This window comes from Oncorhynchus tshawytscha, linkage group LG18 (genome assembly GCF_018296145.1).
Source record: "Oncorhynchus tshawytscha isolate Ot180627B linkage group LG18, Otsh_v2.0, whole genome shotgun sequence".
Taxonomy (NCBI): Eukaryota; Metazoa; Chordata; class Actinopteri; order Salmoniformes; family Salmonidae; genus Oncorhynchus; species Oncorhynchus tshawytscha.
Genome location: NC_056446.1, coordinates 34,005,644 through 34,021,328, shown reverse-complemented (window position 1 = coordinate 34,021,328; position 15,685 = coordinate 34,005,644). Strand labels below are relative to the sequence as shown.

Sequence of the window (15,685 nt, the reverse complement as noted above, 5' to 3'; positions counted from 1 at the left end):
TCAATATGCCTTGTATACTGTTGCTCAGGTTAGTTATCATTGTTCTAGTTCACAATGGAGCCCCTAGTTCTACTCTTCATACCCCTGATAACTCCTTTGTCCCACCTCCCACACATGCGGTGACCTCACCCATTACAACCAGCATGTCCAGAGACACAACCTCTCTCATCATCACCCGCTGTACCCGCACCCCACCATACCCCTGTCTGCGCACTATGCCCTGAATATATTCTACCATGCCCAGAAACCTGCTCCTCTTATTCTCTGTCCCCAACGCTCTAGGCGACCAGTTTTGATAGCCTTTAGCCGCACCCTCATACTACTCCTTCTCTGTTCCGCGGGTGATGTGGAGGCAAACCCAGGCCCTGCATGTCCCCAGGCACCCTCATTTGTTGACTTCTGTGATCGAAAAAGCCTTGGTTTCATGCATGTCAACATCAGAAGCCTCCTCCCTAAGTTTGTTTTACTCACTGCTCTAGCACACTCTGCTAACCCTGATGTCCTTGCTGTGTCTGAATCCTGGCTCAGGAAGGCCACCAAAAATTCAGAGATCTCCATACCCAACTATAACATCTTCCGTCAAGATAGAACTGCTAAAGGGGGAGGAGTTGCAGTCTACTGCAGAGATAGCCTGCAAAGTAATGTCATACTTTCCAGGTCCATACCCAAACAGTTCGAACTACTAATTTTGAAAATTACTCTCTCCAGAAATAAGTCTCTCACTGTTGCCGCCTGCTACCGACCCCCTCAGCTCCCAGCTGTGCCCTGGACACCATTTGTGAATTGATCGCCCCCATCTAGCCTCAGAGTTTGTTCTGTTAGGTGACCTAAACTGGGATATGCTTAACACCCCGCCAGTCCTACAATCTAAGCTAGATGCCCTCAATCTCACACAAATCATCAAGGAACCCACCAGGTACAACCCTAACTCTGTAAACAAGGGCACCCTCATAGACGTCATCCTGACCAACTGGCCCTCCAAATACACCTGTATAGGGCACCTCCGCTGTCTTCAACCAGGATCTCAGCGATCACTGCCTCATTGCCTGTATCCGCTACGGAGCCGCAGTCAAACGACCACCCCTCATCACTGTCAAACGCTCCCTAAAACACTTCTGTGAGCAGGCCTTTCTAATCGACCTGGCCCGGGTATCCTGGAAGGACATTGACCTCATCCCGTCAGTTGAGGATGCCTGGTCATTCTTTAAAAGTAACTTCCTTACCATTTTAGATAAGCATGCTCCGTTCAAAAAATGCAGAACTAAGAACAGATACAGTCCTTGGTTCACCCCAGACCTGACTGCCCTCGACCAGCACAAAAACATCCTGTGGCGGACTGCAATAGCATCGAATAGTCCCCGGGATATGCAACTGTTCAGGGAAGTCCGGAACCAATACACGCAGTCAGTCAGGAAAGCTAAGGCCAGCTTCTTCAGGCAGAAGTTTGCATCCTGTAGCTCCAACTCCAAAAAGTTCTGGGACACTGTGAAGTCCATGGAGAACAAGAGCACCTCCTCCCAGCTGCCCACTGCACTGAGGCTAGGTAACACGGTCACCACCGATAAATTCATGGTTATCGAAAACCTCAACAAGCATTTCTCAACGGCTGGCCATGCCTTCCGCCTGGCTACTCCAACCTCGGCCAACAGCTCTGCCCCCCCGGCAGCTCCTCGCCCAAGCCTCTCCAGGTTCTCCTTTACCCAAATCCAGATAGCAGATGTTCTGAAAGAGCTGCAAAACCTGGACCGTACAAATCAGCTGGGCTTGACAATCTGGAGCCCCTATTTCTGAAACTTTCCCGCCGCCATTGTCGCAACCCCTATTACCAGCCTGTTCAACCTCTCTTTCATATCGTCTGAGATCCCCAAGGATTGGAAAGCTGCTGCGGTCATCCCCCTCTTCAAATGGGGAGACACCCTGGACCCAAACTGTTACAGACCTATATCCATCCTGCCCTGCCTATCTACGGTCTTTGAAAGCCAAGTCAACAAACAGATCACTGACCATCTCGAATCCCACCGTACCTTCTCCGCTGTGCAATCTGGTTTGCAAGCCGGTCACGGGTGCACCTCAGCCACGCTCAAGGTACTAAACGATATCATAACCGCCATCGATAAAAGACAGTACTGTGCAGCCGTCTTCATTGACCTTGCCAAGGCTTTCGACTCTGTCAATCACCATATTCTTATCGGCAGACTCAGTAGCCTCGGTTTTCGGATGACTGCCTTGCCTGGTTCACCAATTACTTTGCAGACAGAGTTCAGTGTGTCAAATCGGAGGGCATGCTGTCCGGTCCTCTGGCAGTCTCTATGGGGGTGCCACAGGGTTCAATTCTCGGGCCGACTCTTTTCTCTGTATATATCAATGACGTTGCTCTTGCTGCGGGCGATTCCCTGATCCACCTCTACGCAGACGACACCATTCTATATACTTTCGGCCCGTCATTGGACACTGTGCTATCTAACCTCCAAACAAGCTTCAATGCCATACAACACTCCTTCCGTGGCCTCCAACTGCTCTTAAACGCTAGTAAAACCAAATGCATGCTTTTCAACCGATCGCTGCCTGCACCCGCATGCCCGACTAGCATCACCACCCTGGATGGTTCCGACCTTGAATATGTGGACATCTATAAGTACCTAGGTGTCTGGCTAGACTGCAAACTCTCCTTCCAGACTCATATCAAACATCTCCAATCGAAAATCAAATCAAGAGTCGGCTTTCTATTCCGCAACAAAGCCTCCTTCACTCACGCCGCCAAGCTTACCCTAGTAAAACTGACTATCCTTCCGATCCTCGACTTCGGCGATGTCATCTACAAAATGGCTTCCAACACTCTACTCAGCAAACTGGATGCAGTCTATCACAGTGCCATCCGTTTTGTCACTAAAGCACCTTATACCACCCACCACTGCGACCTGTATGCTCTGGTCGGCTGGCCCTCGTTACATATTCGTCGCCAGACCCACTGGCTCCAGGTCATCTACAAGTCCATGCTAGGTAAAGCTCCACCTTATCTCAGTTCACTGGTCACGATGGCAACACCCATCCGTAGCACGCGCTCCAGCAGGTGTATCTCACTGATCATCCCTAGAGCCAACACCTCATTTGGCCGCCTTTCGTTCCAGTACTCTGCTGCCTGTGACTGGAACGAATTGCAAAAATCGCTGAAGTTGGAGACTTTTATCTCCCTCACCAACTTCAAACATCAGCTATCTGAGCAGCTAACCGATCGCTGCTGCTGTACATAGTCTATTGGTAAATAGCCCACCCATTTTCACCTACCTCATCCCCATACTGTTTTTATTTATTTACTTGCTCTTTTGCACACCAATATCTCTACCTGTACATGACCATCTGATCATTTATCACTCCAGTGTTAATCTGCAAAATTGTAATTATTCGCCCACCTCCTCATGCCTTTTGCACACATTGTATATAGACTCCCCTTTGTTTTCTACTGTGTTATTGACTTGTTAATTGTTTATTCCATGTGTAACTCTGTGTTGTCTGCTCACACTGCTATGCTTTATCTTGGCCAGGTCGCAGTTGCAAATGAGAACTTGTTCTCAACTAGCCTACCTGGTTAAATAAAGGTGAAAAAAAAAAAAAAAAAAAAAAGGCATGATGGCTAGAAAGGCCTGGAGGCTAAAGGCATGATGGCTAGAAAGGCCTGGAGGCTAAAGGCATGATGGCTAGAAAGGCCTGGAGGCTAAAGGAATGATGGCTAGAAAGGCCTGGAGGCTAAAGGCATGAAGGCTAAAGGCATGATGGCTAGAATGGCCTGTAGGCTAAAAAGCATTATGGCTAGAAAGGCCTGGAGGCTGAAAGCATTATGGCTAGAAAGGCCTGGAGGCTGAAAGCATTATGGCTAGAAAGGCCTGGAGGCTGAAAGCATTATGGCTAGAAAGGCCTGGAGGCTGAAAGCATTATGGCTAGAAAGGCCTGGAGGCTAAAGGAATGATGGCTAGAAAGGCCTGAAGGCTGAAAGCATTATGACTAGAAAGGTCTGGAGGCTAAAGGAATGATGGCTAGAAAGGCCTGGAAGCTAAAGGCATTATGGCTAGAAAGGCCTGGAGGCTGAAAGCATTATGGCTAGAAAGGCCTGGAGGTTAAAGGCATTATGGCTAGAAAGGCCTGGAGGGTAAGGAATGATGGCTAGAAAGGCCTGGAGGCTAAAGGCATGATGGCTAGAAAGGCCTGGAGGCTAAAGGAATGATGGCTAGAATGGCCTGTAGGCTAAAAGCATTATGGCTAGAAAGGCCTGGAGGCTGAAAGCATTATGGCTAGAAAGGCCTGGAGGTTAAAGGCATTATGGCTAGAAAGGCCTGGAGGGTAAGGAATGATGACTAGAAAGGCCTGGAGGCTAAAGGCATGATGGCTAGAAAGGCCTGGAGGCTAAAGGAATGATGGCTAGAAAGGCCTGGAGGCTAAAGGCATGAAGGCTAAAGGCATGATGGCTAGAATGGCCTGTAGGCTAAAAGCATTATGGCTAGAAAGGCCTGGAGGCTGAAAGCATTATGGCTAGAAAGGCCTGGAGGCTGAAAGCATTATGGCTAGAAAGGCCTGGAGTCTAAAGGCATGATGGCTAGAAAGGCCTGGATGCTAAAGGAATGATGGCTAGAAAGGCCTGGAGGCTAAAGGCATGAAGGCTAAAGGCATGATGGCTAGAATGGCCTGTAGGCTAAAAGCATTATGGCTAGAAAGGCCTGGAGGCTGAAAGCATTATGGCTAGAAAGGCCTGGAGGCTGAAAGCATTATGGCTAGAAAGGCCTGGAGGCTAAAAGCATTATGGCTAGAAAGGCCTGGAGGCTGAAAGCATTATGGCTAGAAAGGCCTGGAGGCTAAAGGAATGATGGCTAGAAAGGCCTGAAGGCTGAAAGCATTATGACTAGAAAGGCCTGGAGGCTAAAGGAATGATGGCTAGAAAGGCCTGGAGGCTAAAGGCATTATGGCTAGAAAGGCCTGGAGGCTGAAAGCATTATGGCTAGAAAGGCCTGGAGGTTAAAGGCATTATGGCTAGAAAGGCCTGGAGGCTAAAGGAATGATGGCTAGAAAGGCCTGGAGGCTAAAGGCATGATGGCTAGAAAGGCCTGGAGGCTAAAGGAATGATGGCTAGAAAGGCCTGGAGGCTAAAGGCATGAAGGCTAAAGGCATGATGGCTAGAATGGCCTGTAGGCTAAAAGCATTATGGCTAGAAAGGCCTGGAGGCTGAAAGCATTATGGCTAGAAAGGCCTGGAGGCTGAAAGCATTATGGCTAGAAAGGCCTGGAGGCTAAAAGCATTATGGCTAGAAAGGCCTGGAGGCTGAAAGCATTATGGCTAGAAAGGCCTGGAGGCTAAAGGAATGATGGCTAGAAAGGCCTGAAGGCTGAAAGCATTATGACTAGAAAGGCCTGGAGGCTAAAGGAATGATGGCTAGAAAGGCCTGGAGGCTAAAGGCATTATGGCTAGAAAGGCCTGGAGGCTGAAAGCATTATGGCTAGAAAGGCCTGGAGGTTAAAGGCATTATGGCTAGAAAGGCCTGGAGGCTAAAGGAATGATGGCTAGAAAGGCCTGGAGGCTAAAGGCATGATGGCTAGAAAGGCCTGAAGGCTGAAGGCATGATGGCTAGAATGGCCTGTAGGCTAAAAGCATTATGGCTAGAAAGGCCTGGAGGCTGAAAGCATTATGGCTAGAAAGGCCTGGAGGCTGAAAGCATTATGGCTAGAAAGGCCTGGAGGCTAAAAGCATTATGGCTAGAAAGGCCTGGAGGCTGAAAGCATTATGGCTAGAAAGGCCTGGAGGCTAAAGGAATGATGGCTAGAAAGGCCTGAAGGCTGAAAGCATTATGGCTAGAAAGGCCTGGAGGCTAAAGGAATGATGGCTAGAAAGGCCTGGAGGCTAAAGGCATGATGGCTAGAATGGCCTGTAGGCTGAAGGCATGATGGCTAGAAAGGCCTGGAGGCTAAAGGCATTATGGCTAGAAAGGCCTGGAGGCTAAAGGCATTATGGCTAGAAAGGCCTGGAGGCTAAAGGCATTATGGTTAAAAAGGCCTGGAGGCTAAAGGCATGAAGGCTAAAGGCATGATGGCTAGAATGGTCTGTAGGCTAAAAGCATTATGGCTAGAAAGGCCTGGAGGCTGAAAGCATTATGGCTAGAAAGGCCTGGAGGCTGAAAGCATTATGGCTAGAAAGGCCTGGAGGCTAAAAGCATTATGGCTAGAAAGGCCTGGAGGCTGAAAGCATTATGGCTAGAAAGGCCTGGAGGCTAAAGGAATGATGGCTAGAAAGGCCTGAAGGCTGAAAGCATTATGGCTAGAAAGGCCTGGAGGCTAAAGGAATGATGGCTAGAAAGGCCTGGAGGCTAAAGGCATTATGGCTAGAAAGGCCTGGAGGCTGAAAGCATTATGGCTAGAAAAGCCTGGAGGTTAAAGGCATTATGGCTAGAAAGGCCTGGAGGCTAAAGGAATGATGGCTAGAAAGGCCTGGAGGCTGAAAGCATTATGGCTAGAAAGGCCTGGAGGCTAAAGGCATGATGGCTAGAAAGGCCTGGAGGCTAAAGGCATGATGGCTAGAAAGGCCTGGAGGCTAAAGGCATTATGGCTAGAAAGGCCTGGAGGCTAAAGGCATTATGGCTAGAAAGGCCTGGAGGCTAAAGGCATTATGGCTAGAAAGGCCTGGAGGCTAAAGGCATGAAGGCTAAAGGCATGATGGCTAGAATGGCCTGTAAGCTAAAAGCATTATGGCTAGAAAGGCCTGGAGGCTGAAAGCATTATGGCTAGAAAGGCCTGGAGGCTGAAAGCATTATGGCTAGAAAGGCCTGGAGGCTAAAAGCATTATGGCTAAAAAGGCCTGGAGGCTGAAAGCATTATGGCTAGAAAGGCCTGGAGGCTAAAGGAATGATGGCTAGAAAGGCCTGAAGGCTGAAAGCATTATGACTAGAAAGGCCTGGAGGCTAAAGGAATGATGGCTAGAAAGGCCTGAAGGCTGAAAGCATTATGGCTAGAAAGGCCTGGAGGCTAAAGGAATGATGGCTAGAAAGGCCTGGAGGCTAAAGGCATGATGGCTAGAATGGCCTGTAGGCTGAAGGCATGATGGCTAGAAAGGCCTGGAGGCTAAAGGCATTATGGCTAGAAAGGCCTGGAGGCTAAAGGCATTATGGCTAGAAAGGCCTGGAGGCTAAAGGCATGAAGGCTAAAGGCATGATGGCTAGAATGGCCTGTAGGCTAAAAGCATTATGGCTAGAAAGGCCTGGAGGCTGAAAGCATTTTGGCTAGAAAGGCCTGGAGGCTGAAAGCATTATGGCTAGAAAGGCCTGGAGGCTAAAAGCATTATGGCTAGAAAGGCCTGGAGGCTGAAAGCATTATGGCTAGAAAGGCCTGGAGGCTAAAGGAATGATGGCTAGAAAGGCCTGAAGGCTGAAAGCATTATGGCTAGAAAGGCCTGGAGGCTAAAGGAATGATGGCTAGAAAGGCCTGGAGGCTAAAGGCATTATGGCTAGAAAGGTCTGGAGGCTGAAAGCATTATGGCTAGAAAGGCCTGGAGGCTAAAAGCATTATGGCTAAAAAGGCCTGGAGGCTGAAAGCATTATGGCTAGAAAGGCCTGGAGGTTAAAGGAATGATGGCTAGAAAGGCCTGGAGGCTGAAAGCATTATGACTAGAAAGGCCTGGAGGCTAAAGGAATGATGGCTAGAAAGGCCTGGAGGCTAAAGGCATTATGGCTAGAAAGGCCTGGAGGCTAAAGGAATGATGGCTAGAAAGGCCTGAAGGCTGAAAGCATTATGACTAGAAAGGCCTGGAGGCTAAAGGAATGATGGCTAGAAAGGCCTGGAGGCTAAAGGCATTATGGCTAGAAAGGCCTGGAGGCTGAAAGCATTATGGCTAGAAGGCCTGGAGGTTAAAGGCATTATGGCTAGAAAGGCCTGGAGGCTAAAGGAATGATGGCTAGAAAGGCCTGGAGGCTAAAGGCATGATGGCTAGAAAGGCCTGAAGGCTGAAGGCATGATGGCTAGAATGGCCTGTAGGCTAAAAGCATTATGGCTAGAAAGGCCTGGAGGCTGAAAGCATTATGGCTAGAAAGGCCTGGAGGCTGAAAGCATTATGGCTAGAAAGGCCTGGAGGCTGAAGGCATTATGGCTAGAAAGGCCTGGAGGCTGAAAGCATTATGGCTAGAAAGGCCTGGAGGCTGAAGGCATTATGGCTAGAAAGGCCTGGAGGCTGAAAGCATTATGGCTAGAAAGGCCTGGAGGCTAAAGGCATTATGGCTAGAAAGGCCTGGAGGCTAAAGGCATGATGGCTAGAAAGGCCTGTAGGCTAAAAGCATTATGGCTAGAAAGGCCTGGAGGCTAAAAGGCAAATTTTTCTTCTGAGTCTCAAGATTATATAGTCATTCTGAGTTGTGTATACATGCATCATTACAGATGTTGGTAGATATGAAACTGATGCAATTTTCAATGAAATAATGAGAACACCTACTATGCTGTGATGTTGTCCGGAACAGAGAGGGGAATTCAGCTGTTTTAGCCAGTTAAAGGTTGAATTGTCATGACGAGTTGAGGGCCTCTGCGATTTCTGTGTCCTGTGTGATCTGGGGCATAAGAGAATTACACTTGAATACTTTTAGAACATTTTAAGTTATGTGTAAGCAGTTTACTCATGATATGGTATCTGGCTTGGGTTCGCCCCCGTCCTCAATCTAATTTACTCTCTGAGGCACAGCAAATCTCATCTGACCCCACAGCCCTCCAAACCAAGTGGGAATTAGCTACATTACATGAAATCAAAGAAAAAACAATAATGTATTTGCAACGTGATTCTGATTTGAATCTGACATGAGTCTTTGTTTTCCTCAGTCTCAGCACCATGACAACGAGAAGAGAGCCCTGAGCAGAGAGATCATCGTGCTCAACAACCACCTGATGGAGGCCAAGCTGACCATTGAAAAACTACAAGAGGACAATGTAAGGGCCTGGACACTCTATCAACACTCTATGAGGTCAGATGTAGAGGTCATCAAAAGTGCAGTCCCAACCCTCAAAGTGTATTGTAACGACCGTAGTACACATCACCTATAGCGTCTTCGCCAAGAGGTTATGACTACTTTGTGAAATAGCGAAGGTGTTGCACTGAGACAGACCTGAGTTCAAGTCCCGGTTCTGGCTCCTCTCCTAAGTCAGTGCTGTGTGTTCTTTAGATGAACTCTTTAAAGCATGTTTTCTTTTAACACAGTGTAACATATTCTGTCCTATAGGACCTGTACAGGAAGGACTGTAACCTGGCCGCCCAGCTGCTCCAGTGCAACAAGTCCCATTATAGGACACAGCTTTCTGAGGTGAGTCCTCCACCAACAACACTACCAATCAGACCAACTGGGTTCACATTTAGAATTAGCTTTGTATCAAATACCTTGAGCATTTGAGGTATGGGCACGATGTGGAGGGCTGCAAGTATATGCATGAGTCTTGATCCGTTCACGTCGATCAATGCATAAGCAAGGGTTAAGGGCTAAAACCTGGGCTCTTGACACAAGCTCATGCAGTTCTAAACTTCCAATACATCAACAGTCTGAATCATGATTACTCCACTGATGGATTGCTAATGAAGCAAACGTTTGACAGGGATTAACAATGGAAAGCTGTAGCTGCACTATGTGACAGGTGGGTGAGTAATTGATGGAAGATAGATACACATACATACAGGACCGGCTCTATTTGAGTGTGCCCAACAGTGCCCATGCTACTTTTGTTGCCCAGCAGCAAAGGAACAAGTGAGAATTAATCAGTGCGTTAGTGCCAGGGCGGATTGGCAAGGCTTTCCACTGTATTAGCCCTGGGCCTCGTGCCCGGCCAGCATGGCAAGAGCAGATTCCAAAGCTGGCACGTTGCCTATACCATTAAAAAAATGCCTTATCACATTTGGCACAATGAGGACGGAATGGAAATATCAATGCAACCACGATTTATCAGTTACATAATAAACTAGTGATGGGTCCCCTGCAGGGTGTGTGTGTTCATATGTGTGTGTGTGTGTACTCTATCACAGGAGGTTGGTGGTACATTAATTGGGAAGGACGGGCTCATGGTAATGGCTGGAGCGGAATAAGTACAATGGGATCCAATACATCAAACATATGGTTTCCATGTTTGATGCCATTCCATTTGCTCCATTCCAGCCATTATTATGAGCCGTCCTCCCCTCAGCAGCCTCCACTGGCCTATATGAGTGTGTGTGTTGTTCCTATGTGGAGTGAAAACAATAAACAGATGACACCTCGGATATATACAAAGGTTATAGTCCTACTTATGTCTTTTATCCTGTTTATTTGTGGGCTGGAAAGTAATCAAACAATCATTGATGGCGTGTGGTGCAACACGGTGTTGCAGTATTGAAAACAGAGGATCCAATAACTCTGACTCCTATCTTTTTGATATTTTTTTTTAATACTTGTTTTTCTCTGATGTTAGTATAAAATAATTGACATTCAAAAAAAAATGTGCATAAAATATAACTCAGTATTTGTATTATGTATTTTATACACGTTTTTTTGCCATCTTTGTCAGGGATCCAATAATTACAGACCTCACTCTACGTGGTAATTGGGTATTTACATAAAAAGTGAAAGTGTGATGCAACTTCCTATTAGCCAATGCAGATATAATTAACTACCTTCTTACTAGCGATAGTTGACTAGATTCATGTTGATAACGTTCTGCAATTGGCTTAATTCTTGTTGCAATGGAGAGGTGGCAGCAACAGGTTTCTAGTGCATTTCAGTTTGCATCGAGAGCTGCCCAGAAGAATAGAACCTCAGTAGAAATATCAAACTAATGATCTCATGATGTACAGTGCCTTCGGAAAGTATTCAGACCCCTTGACTTCTTCCATATTTCCTTACGTTACAGCCTTATTCTAAAATTGATTAAATATATTTTTTTCTCAGCAATCTACACTCAATACACCATAATGACAATGCGAAAACAGGTTTTTAGGATTTTTGGGGGAATTTATAAAAAATTATAAAGAGTCCTCCCCAGTGGCACAGCGGTCTAAGGCACTGCAGTGCTTGAGGCTTCACTACAGATCCTGGTTTGATCCCAGGCTGTGTTGCAGCCGGCAGCGACCGGGAGACCCATGAGACGGGGTACAATTTTCCCAGCGTCGTCCGAGTTCGGGGAGGGTTTGGCCGGCCGGGTTGTCCTTGTCTCATTGCACTCTAGCGACTCCTGTGGCGGGCCGGATGTAATGCATGCTGACATGGTCGCCAGGTGTACAGCGTTTTCTCCAACACATTGGTGCGGCTGGGTTCCGGGTTAAGCGAGCATTCTCTCAAGAAGCAGTGCGGCTTGGTGGGGTCGTGTTTTGGAGGAATCACGGCTCTCGACATTCACCTCTCCTGAGTGGGTACCGGAGTTGCAGCGATGGGACAAGACTAACTACCAATTGGATATCACGAAATTGGGGAGAAAAAGGTGTAAAAAAATATGAATAAAGACCCGATGGTCACTGACAGAGTACTAGAGTTCCTCTGTGGAAATGGGAGAACCTTTCAGAAGGACAATCACCTCTGCAGCACTCCACCAATCAGACCTTTATGGTAGAGTGGCCAGACAGAAGCCACACCTCAGTAAAAGGCACATGACAGCCCGCTTGGAGTTTGCCAAAGGGCACCTAAAGACTTTCAGACCATGAGAAACAAGATTCTCTGATCTCTAATCTTGAAACCAAGATTGAACTATTTGGCCTGAATGCCAAGCGTCATGTCTGGAAGGTCCCTGGAAGCATCCCTACAGTGAAGCATGGTGGTGGCAGCATCATGCTGTGTGGAGGCTTTTCAGCGGAAGGGACTGATTGAGGCAAGGATGAATAGAGCAAAGTACAGAGAGATCCTTGATGTAAACCTGCTCCAGAGCGCTCAGGACCTCAGACTGGGGTGAAGGGTCACCTTCCAACAGGACAACAACCCTAAGCACACAACCAAGACAACGTAGGAGTGGCTTCGGTACAAGTCTCTGAATGACCTTGAGTGGCCCAGCCAAAGCCCGGACTTGAACCTGATCGAACATCTCTGGAGAGATCTGAAAATAGCTGTGCAGCGACGATCCCATCCAACCTGACAGAGTTTGAGAGAATCTGCAGAGAGGAATGGGATAAACTCCCCAAACACAGGTGTGCCAAGCTTGTAGCGTCATACCCAAGAAGACTCAAGGCTGTAATAACTGCTAAAGGTGCTTCAACAAAGTACTGAGTAAATACTTATGTAAACGTGATATCTGGTGGGGGTTATTTATACATTTGCAAAAATGTATAAAAACCTGTTTTTTCTTTTTCATTTTGGGGCATTGTGTGTAGTTCAATTTTGGAATGAGGCTGTAATGTAACAAACAAAACAATTAAAGTCAAGGGATATGAATACTTTCTGAATTCACTGTATGTTTGTTCGACAACAGTTCCACCTTTTAACTTCAGGTTATGGTTTAAAGTTGAATTCCTGTCTGTTCTCCATATGGTGCCATTATGTGTTAAAATAATGTTTGTAGTTTCTATGTCTTTTTTACATCTTTCATGAAATTTGCACTCTCTCACCACTGGTCGCTTTATCACAATTTTCTCTCTCTCTCTTTCTCAGTTGCCTGCTGAATTCCAGGAACGAGTGACCATGCACATGGATGGCTCACCTCTTTGCCACACCATCTACGCTGACTCCGTCCCCGCCTCCGTCATCGCCAAGGTATTGGAGAAGCCTGACGAGGCCTGCAGCGGCAGCCAAGCTTCCAGTTCGCCTAGCCCCCAGCCCCAGGACCAAGGCTTCCTCCTGGACACCCTGGACAGAGACGAGCGCCTGGGCCTCCGGGCAGCATACAAGTCAGACCTGTACAGCAGTGACACAGCCCTCTATTGCCCGGTCGATCAGAACCGCGAACGCAGGCCAAGCATGGACGTCCACAGCCAGAGGAAGCTGCTCTACGGCCCCCAGATCTCCACGGACAGTAACCCAGAGGAAGGTACCTTGCTGGGGCTGAGGTCTGGCTTCTCCCAGGAGTGCTTCGCCAAGTTCCCCACCTCTCTGGGCCCCGCCTCAGGCAGCTCCTACTCCAGCTTCAGCGGAGGGGGCTCAGATGACAACAAAGGAAATGGCCCTCCCAGCAGCACAGCCTCCTCTCCCCACCACCACTCCCTCTACATGGACTGGAGGGATGGGGGAGACTATGAGAGGAAGAGCGACTCCTCCTGGGAGAAGGACAGTCCCAGTGGTGGAGGCTTCGCCAAGGTCCACGCTGTCTTCCAGCAGGCCGGCGATCATGGTGGAGCACACCACCAGAACGGCAGCTCACCCGTCTACAGCCGCACCATGTCCTCGTGCTTCAGCGAGCCCTACGAACCCCTCCCTCCCTCCTCCTCACCAAGCGTTGCCTACGGAGACAGCCGCCGCGGCAGCACACTGGCACCTGAGGAGGAGGAGCCGATTGGCCGCTGGAGACAGCTGAGCGCGGAGGATCTAAACTCCCACTCGTACTGCTCGCCCGGTCGGGCCTCGCCCTACAGCTTCTCTGAGCAGCACTTCTCAGTTCGGCCCGCCAAGATCCGCCTTGGACCCCTCTACAGCAGCTTCCAGGAGGGGCCCGACTACTACCAGGGAGGGGTAGGACCCATCATGGACCCCCCGGTGTGCTTCTCCACACCCAGCCCCGAGTGCAGCCCTGTGGGGGGCCTCCGTCAGTCCCATCAGTCCCACAACCAGCAGGCCCACCAGACCCATCTCTACCGGGCCAAGGAGGACAGCCAGGAGTCGGAGCACATACTTTACCACTCAGGGAGCCCCGAAAACAGGGAGGGCAGCTTTGATGTGGCGGGGGCCGGGGGAGGAGTTGGAGGAGCGGGACAGACCAAGGAGTACGTGGACATCAGCCCCAACAGCTCCAATGAGTCCCTAAACCAGAGGTCCCTGGAGATGGCTGCCGAACTGCAGCAGCACTACCAGTCCGAGATGGAGCCCCCTTCGCCCCCAGGGCAGTCCACCACCACCCCCGCCACCACCTTGTCCCCCTCCACCGCAGTATCACAATTTTGGCACATTGGGACTTTCGAGAAAGGACAGTCTCACCAAAGCCCAGCTGTATGGAACACTTCTGAACTGAGAGAAGAAGGTATTCTGACTTACTGGTCTCTCTCTTTTTATCCATCTCTTTCCCTGGTGGGATGTGAGGTAAGAAGTCTTGGTGAATCTAGCAAAACATATTGATTAGTGTGAGGCTAGCCAGTTGTTCAGTTTAAGGACATCCATTTTGAAAGGACAGTTGGAATATACAGTAATTAAGCATGAATTTATCAGATTGTTGCCACAGCTGTGAAAAACTGACAAACTAGTGGTTCGCATCACTACAATGAATGTGTAAGTTTGTCTGGGTCAGGTGAATTGACAATTCATTACTGTGCCAAATGAGTGGGGACTAAAGGAAAATACTTTGCTACCTTTGGTACATAAAATAGTCTTTGGAGGTACCAGAGACCAGTTGTTCCATGTGCTGTACACAAAGCACAGTGAGCTTGTAGACAAAGGAAACACTTAAAGTAACTGTTGAAATATATTAATATATTTAATTACAACATCAAAAATGTAATAGAAATTACTACAATTCAATCAGGTGTGGGCAGCAACACATTGTAAATATGTCTGGTTAAGAGCATCTGCCAATCAAAAAGAGATACTTGGGGCTCTATTCAATCTTTAAAGATTCCGCCATAGAAATGTAAAGGTGAATTCCGATTGACCCGACAAATGCAGCGTCTAGCGTGAATTCAGCCTCCCTTAAAGAGAGAACATTTCCTTTAAATTTCAATCACGCTTTAAAGCTGAACTTCCGCAATGTGGATTGAATAGAGTCCTTAGAATGTTGATGATTCAGAGGACTGTCTAAACTACAATTATAGATTTGTTTATTGTCAATCACAGGCTGAAAACTGTGCTGCATTTATGCAGAGTAAAATATGTATGACCGATGGGGTATCCTGGTAAACGTTTGCAGTACTACACAGTAAAGGTCCTGGGGAATGGGTTAAAGTTGTAGAACTATACAGTAAAGGTCCTGGGGAATGGGTTAAAGTTGCAGCACTATACAGTAAAGGTCCTAGGGAATGGGTTAAAGTTGTAGAACTATACAGTAAAGGGCCTGGGGAATGGGTTAAAGTTGTAGAACTATACAGTAAAGGTCCTGGGGAATGGGTTAAAGTTGTAGAACTATACAGTAAAGGGCCTGGGGAATGGGTTAAAGTTGCAGAACTATACAGTAAAGGTCCTGGGGAATGGGTTAAAGTTGTAGAACTATACAGTAAAGGGCCTGGGGAATGGGTTAAAGTTGCAGCACTATACAGTAAAGGGCCTGGGGAATGGGTTAAAGTTGCAGCACTATACAGTAAAGGTCCTGGGGAATGGGTTAAAGTTGCAGCACTATACTGTAAGGCTCCTGGGAAATGGGTTAAAGTTGCAGCACTATACAGTAAAGGTCCTGGGGAATGGGTTAAAGTTGCAGCACTATACAGTAAAGGTCCTGGGGAATGGGTTAAAGTTGCAGCACTATACAGTAAAGGTCCTGGGAAATGGGTTAAAGTTGCAGCACTATACTGTAAGGCTCCTGGGGAATGGGTTAAAGTTGCAGCACTATACAGTAAAGGTCCTGGGGAATGGGTTAAAGTTGCAGCACTATAC

General features: G+C 47.9%; 1 protein-coding gene across 1 annotated transcript in view; it reads left to right on the top strand.

Moving 5' to 3' along the window:
* Window positions 1-14,217, top strand: part of LOC112217923 (brain-enriched guanylate kinase-associated protein) — a 64,297-nt gene extending 50,080 nt beyond the window's left edge. The window contains 4 exon segments of the mRNA XM_024378530.2: window positions 8,835-8,942; window positions 9,233-9,313; window positions 12,608-13,989; window positions 13,991-14,217. Coding sequence (XP_024234298.2) covers window positions 8,835-8,942; window positions 9,233-9,313; window positions 12,608-13,989; window positions 13,991-14,117 — 1,698 coding nt within the window. The 3' untranslated portion in view covers window positions 14,118-14,217.
* The last annotated feature ends 1,468 nt before the right edge of the window (window positions 14,218-15,685 follow it).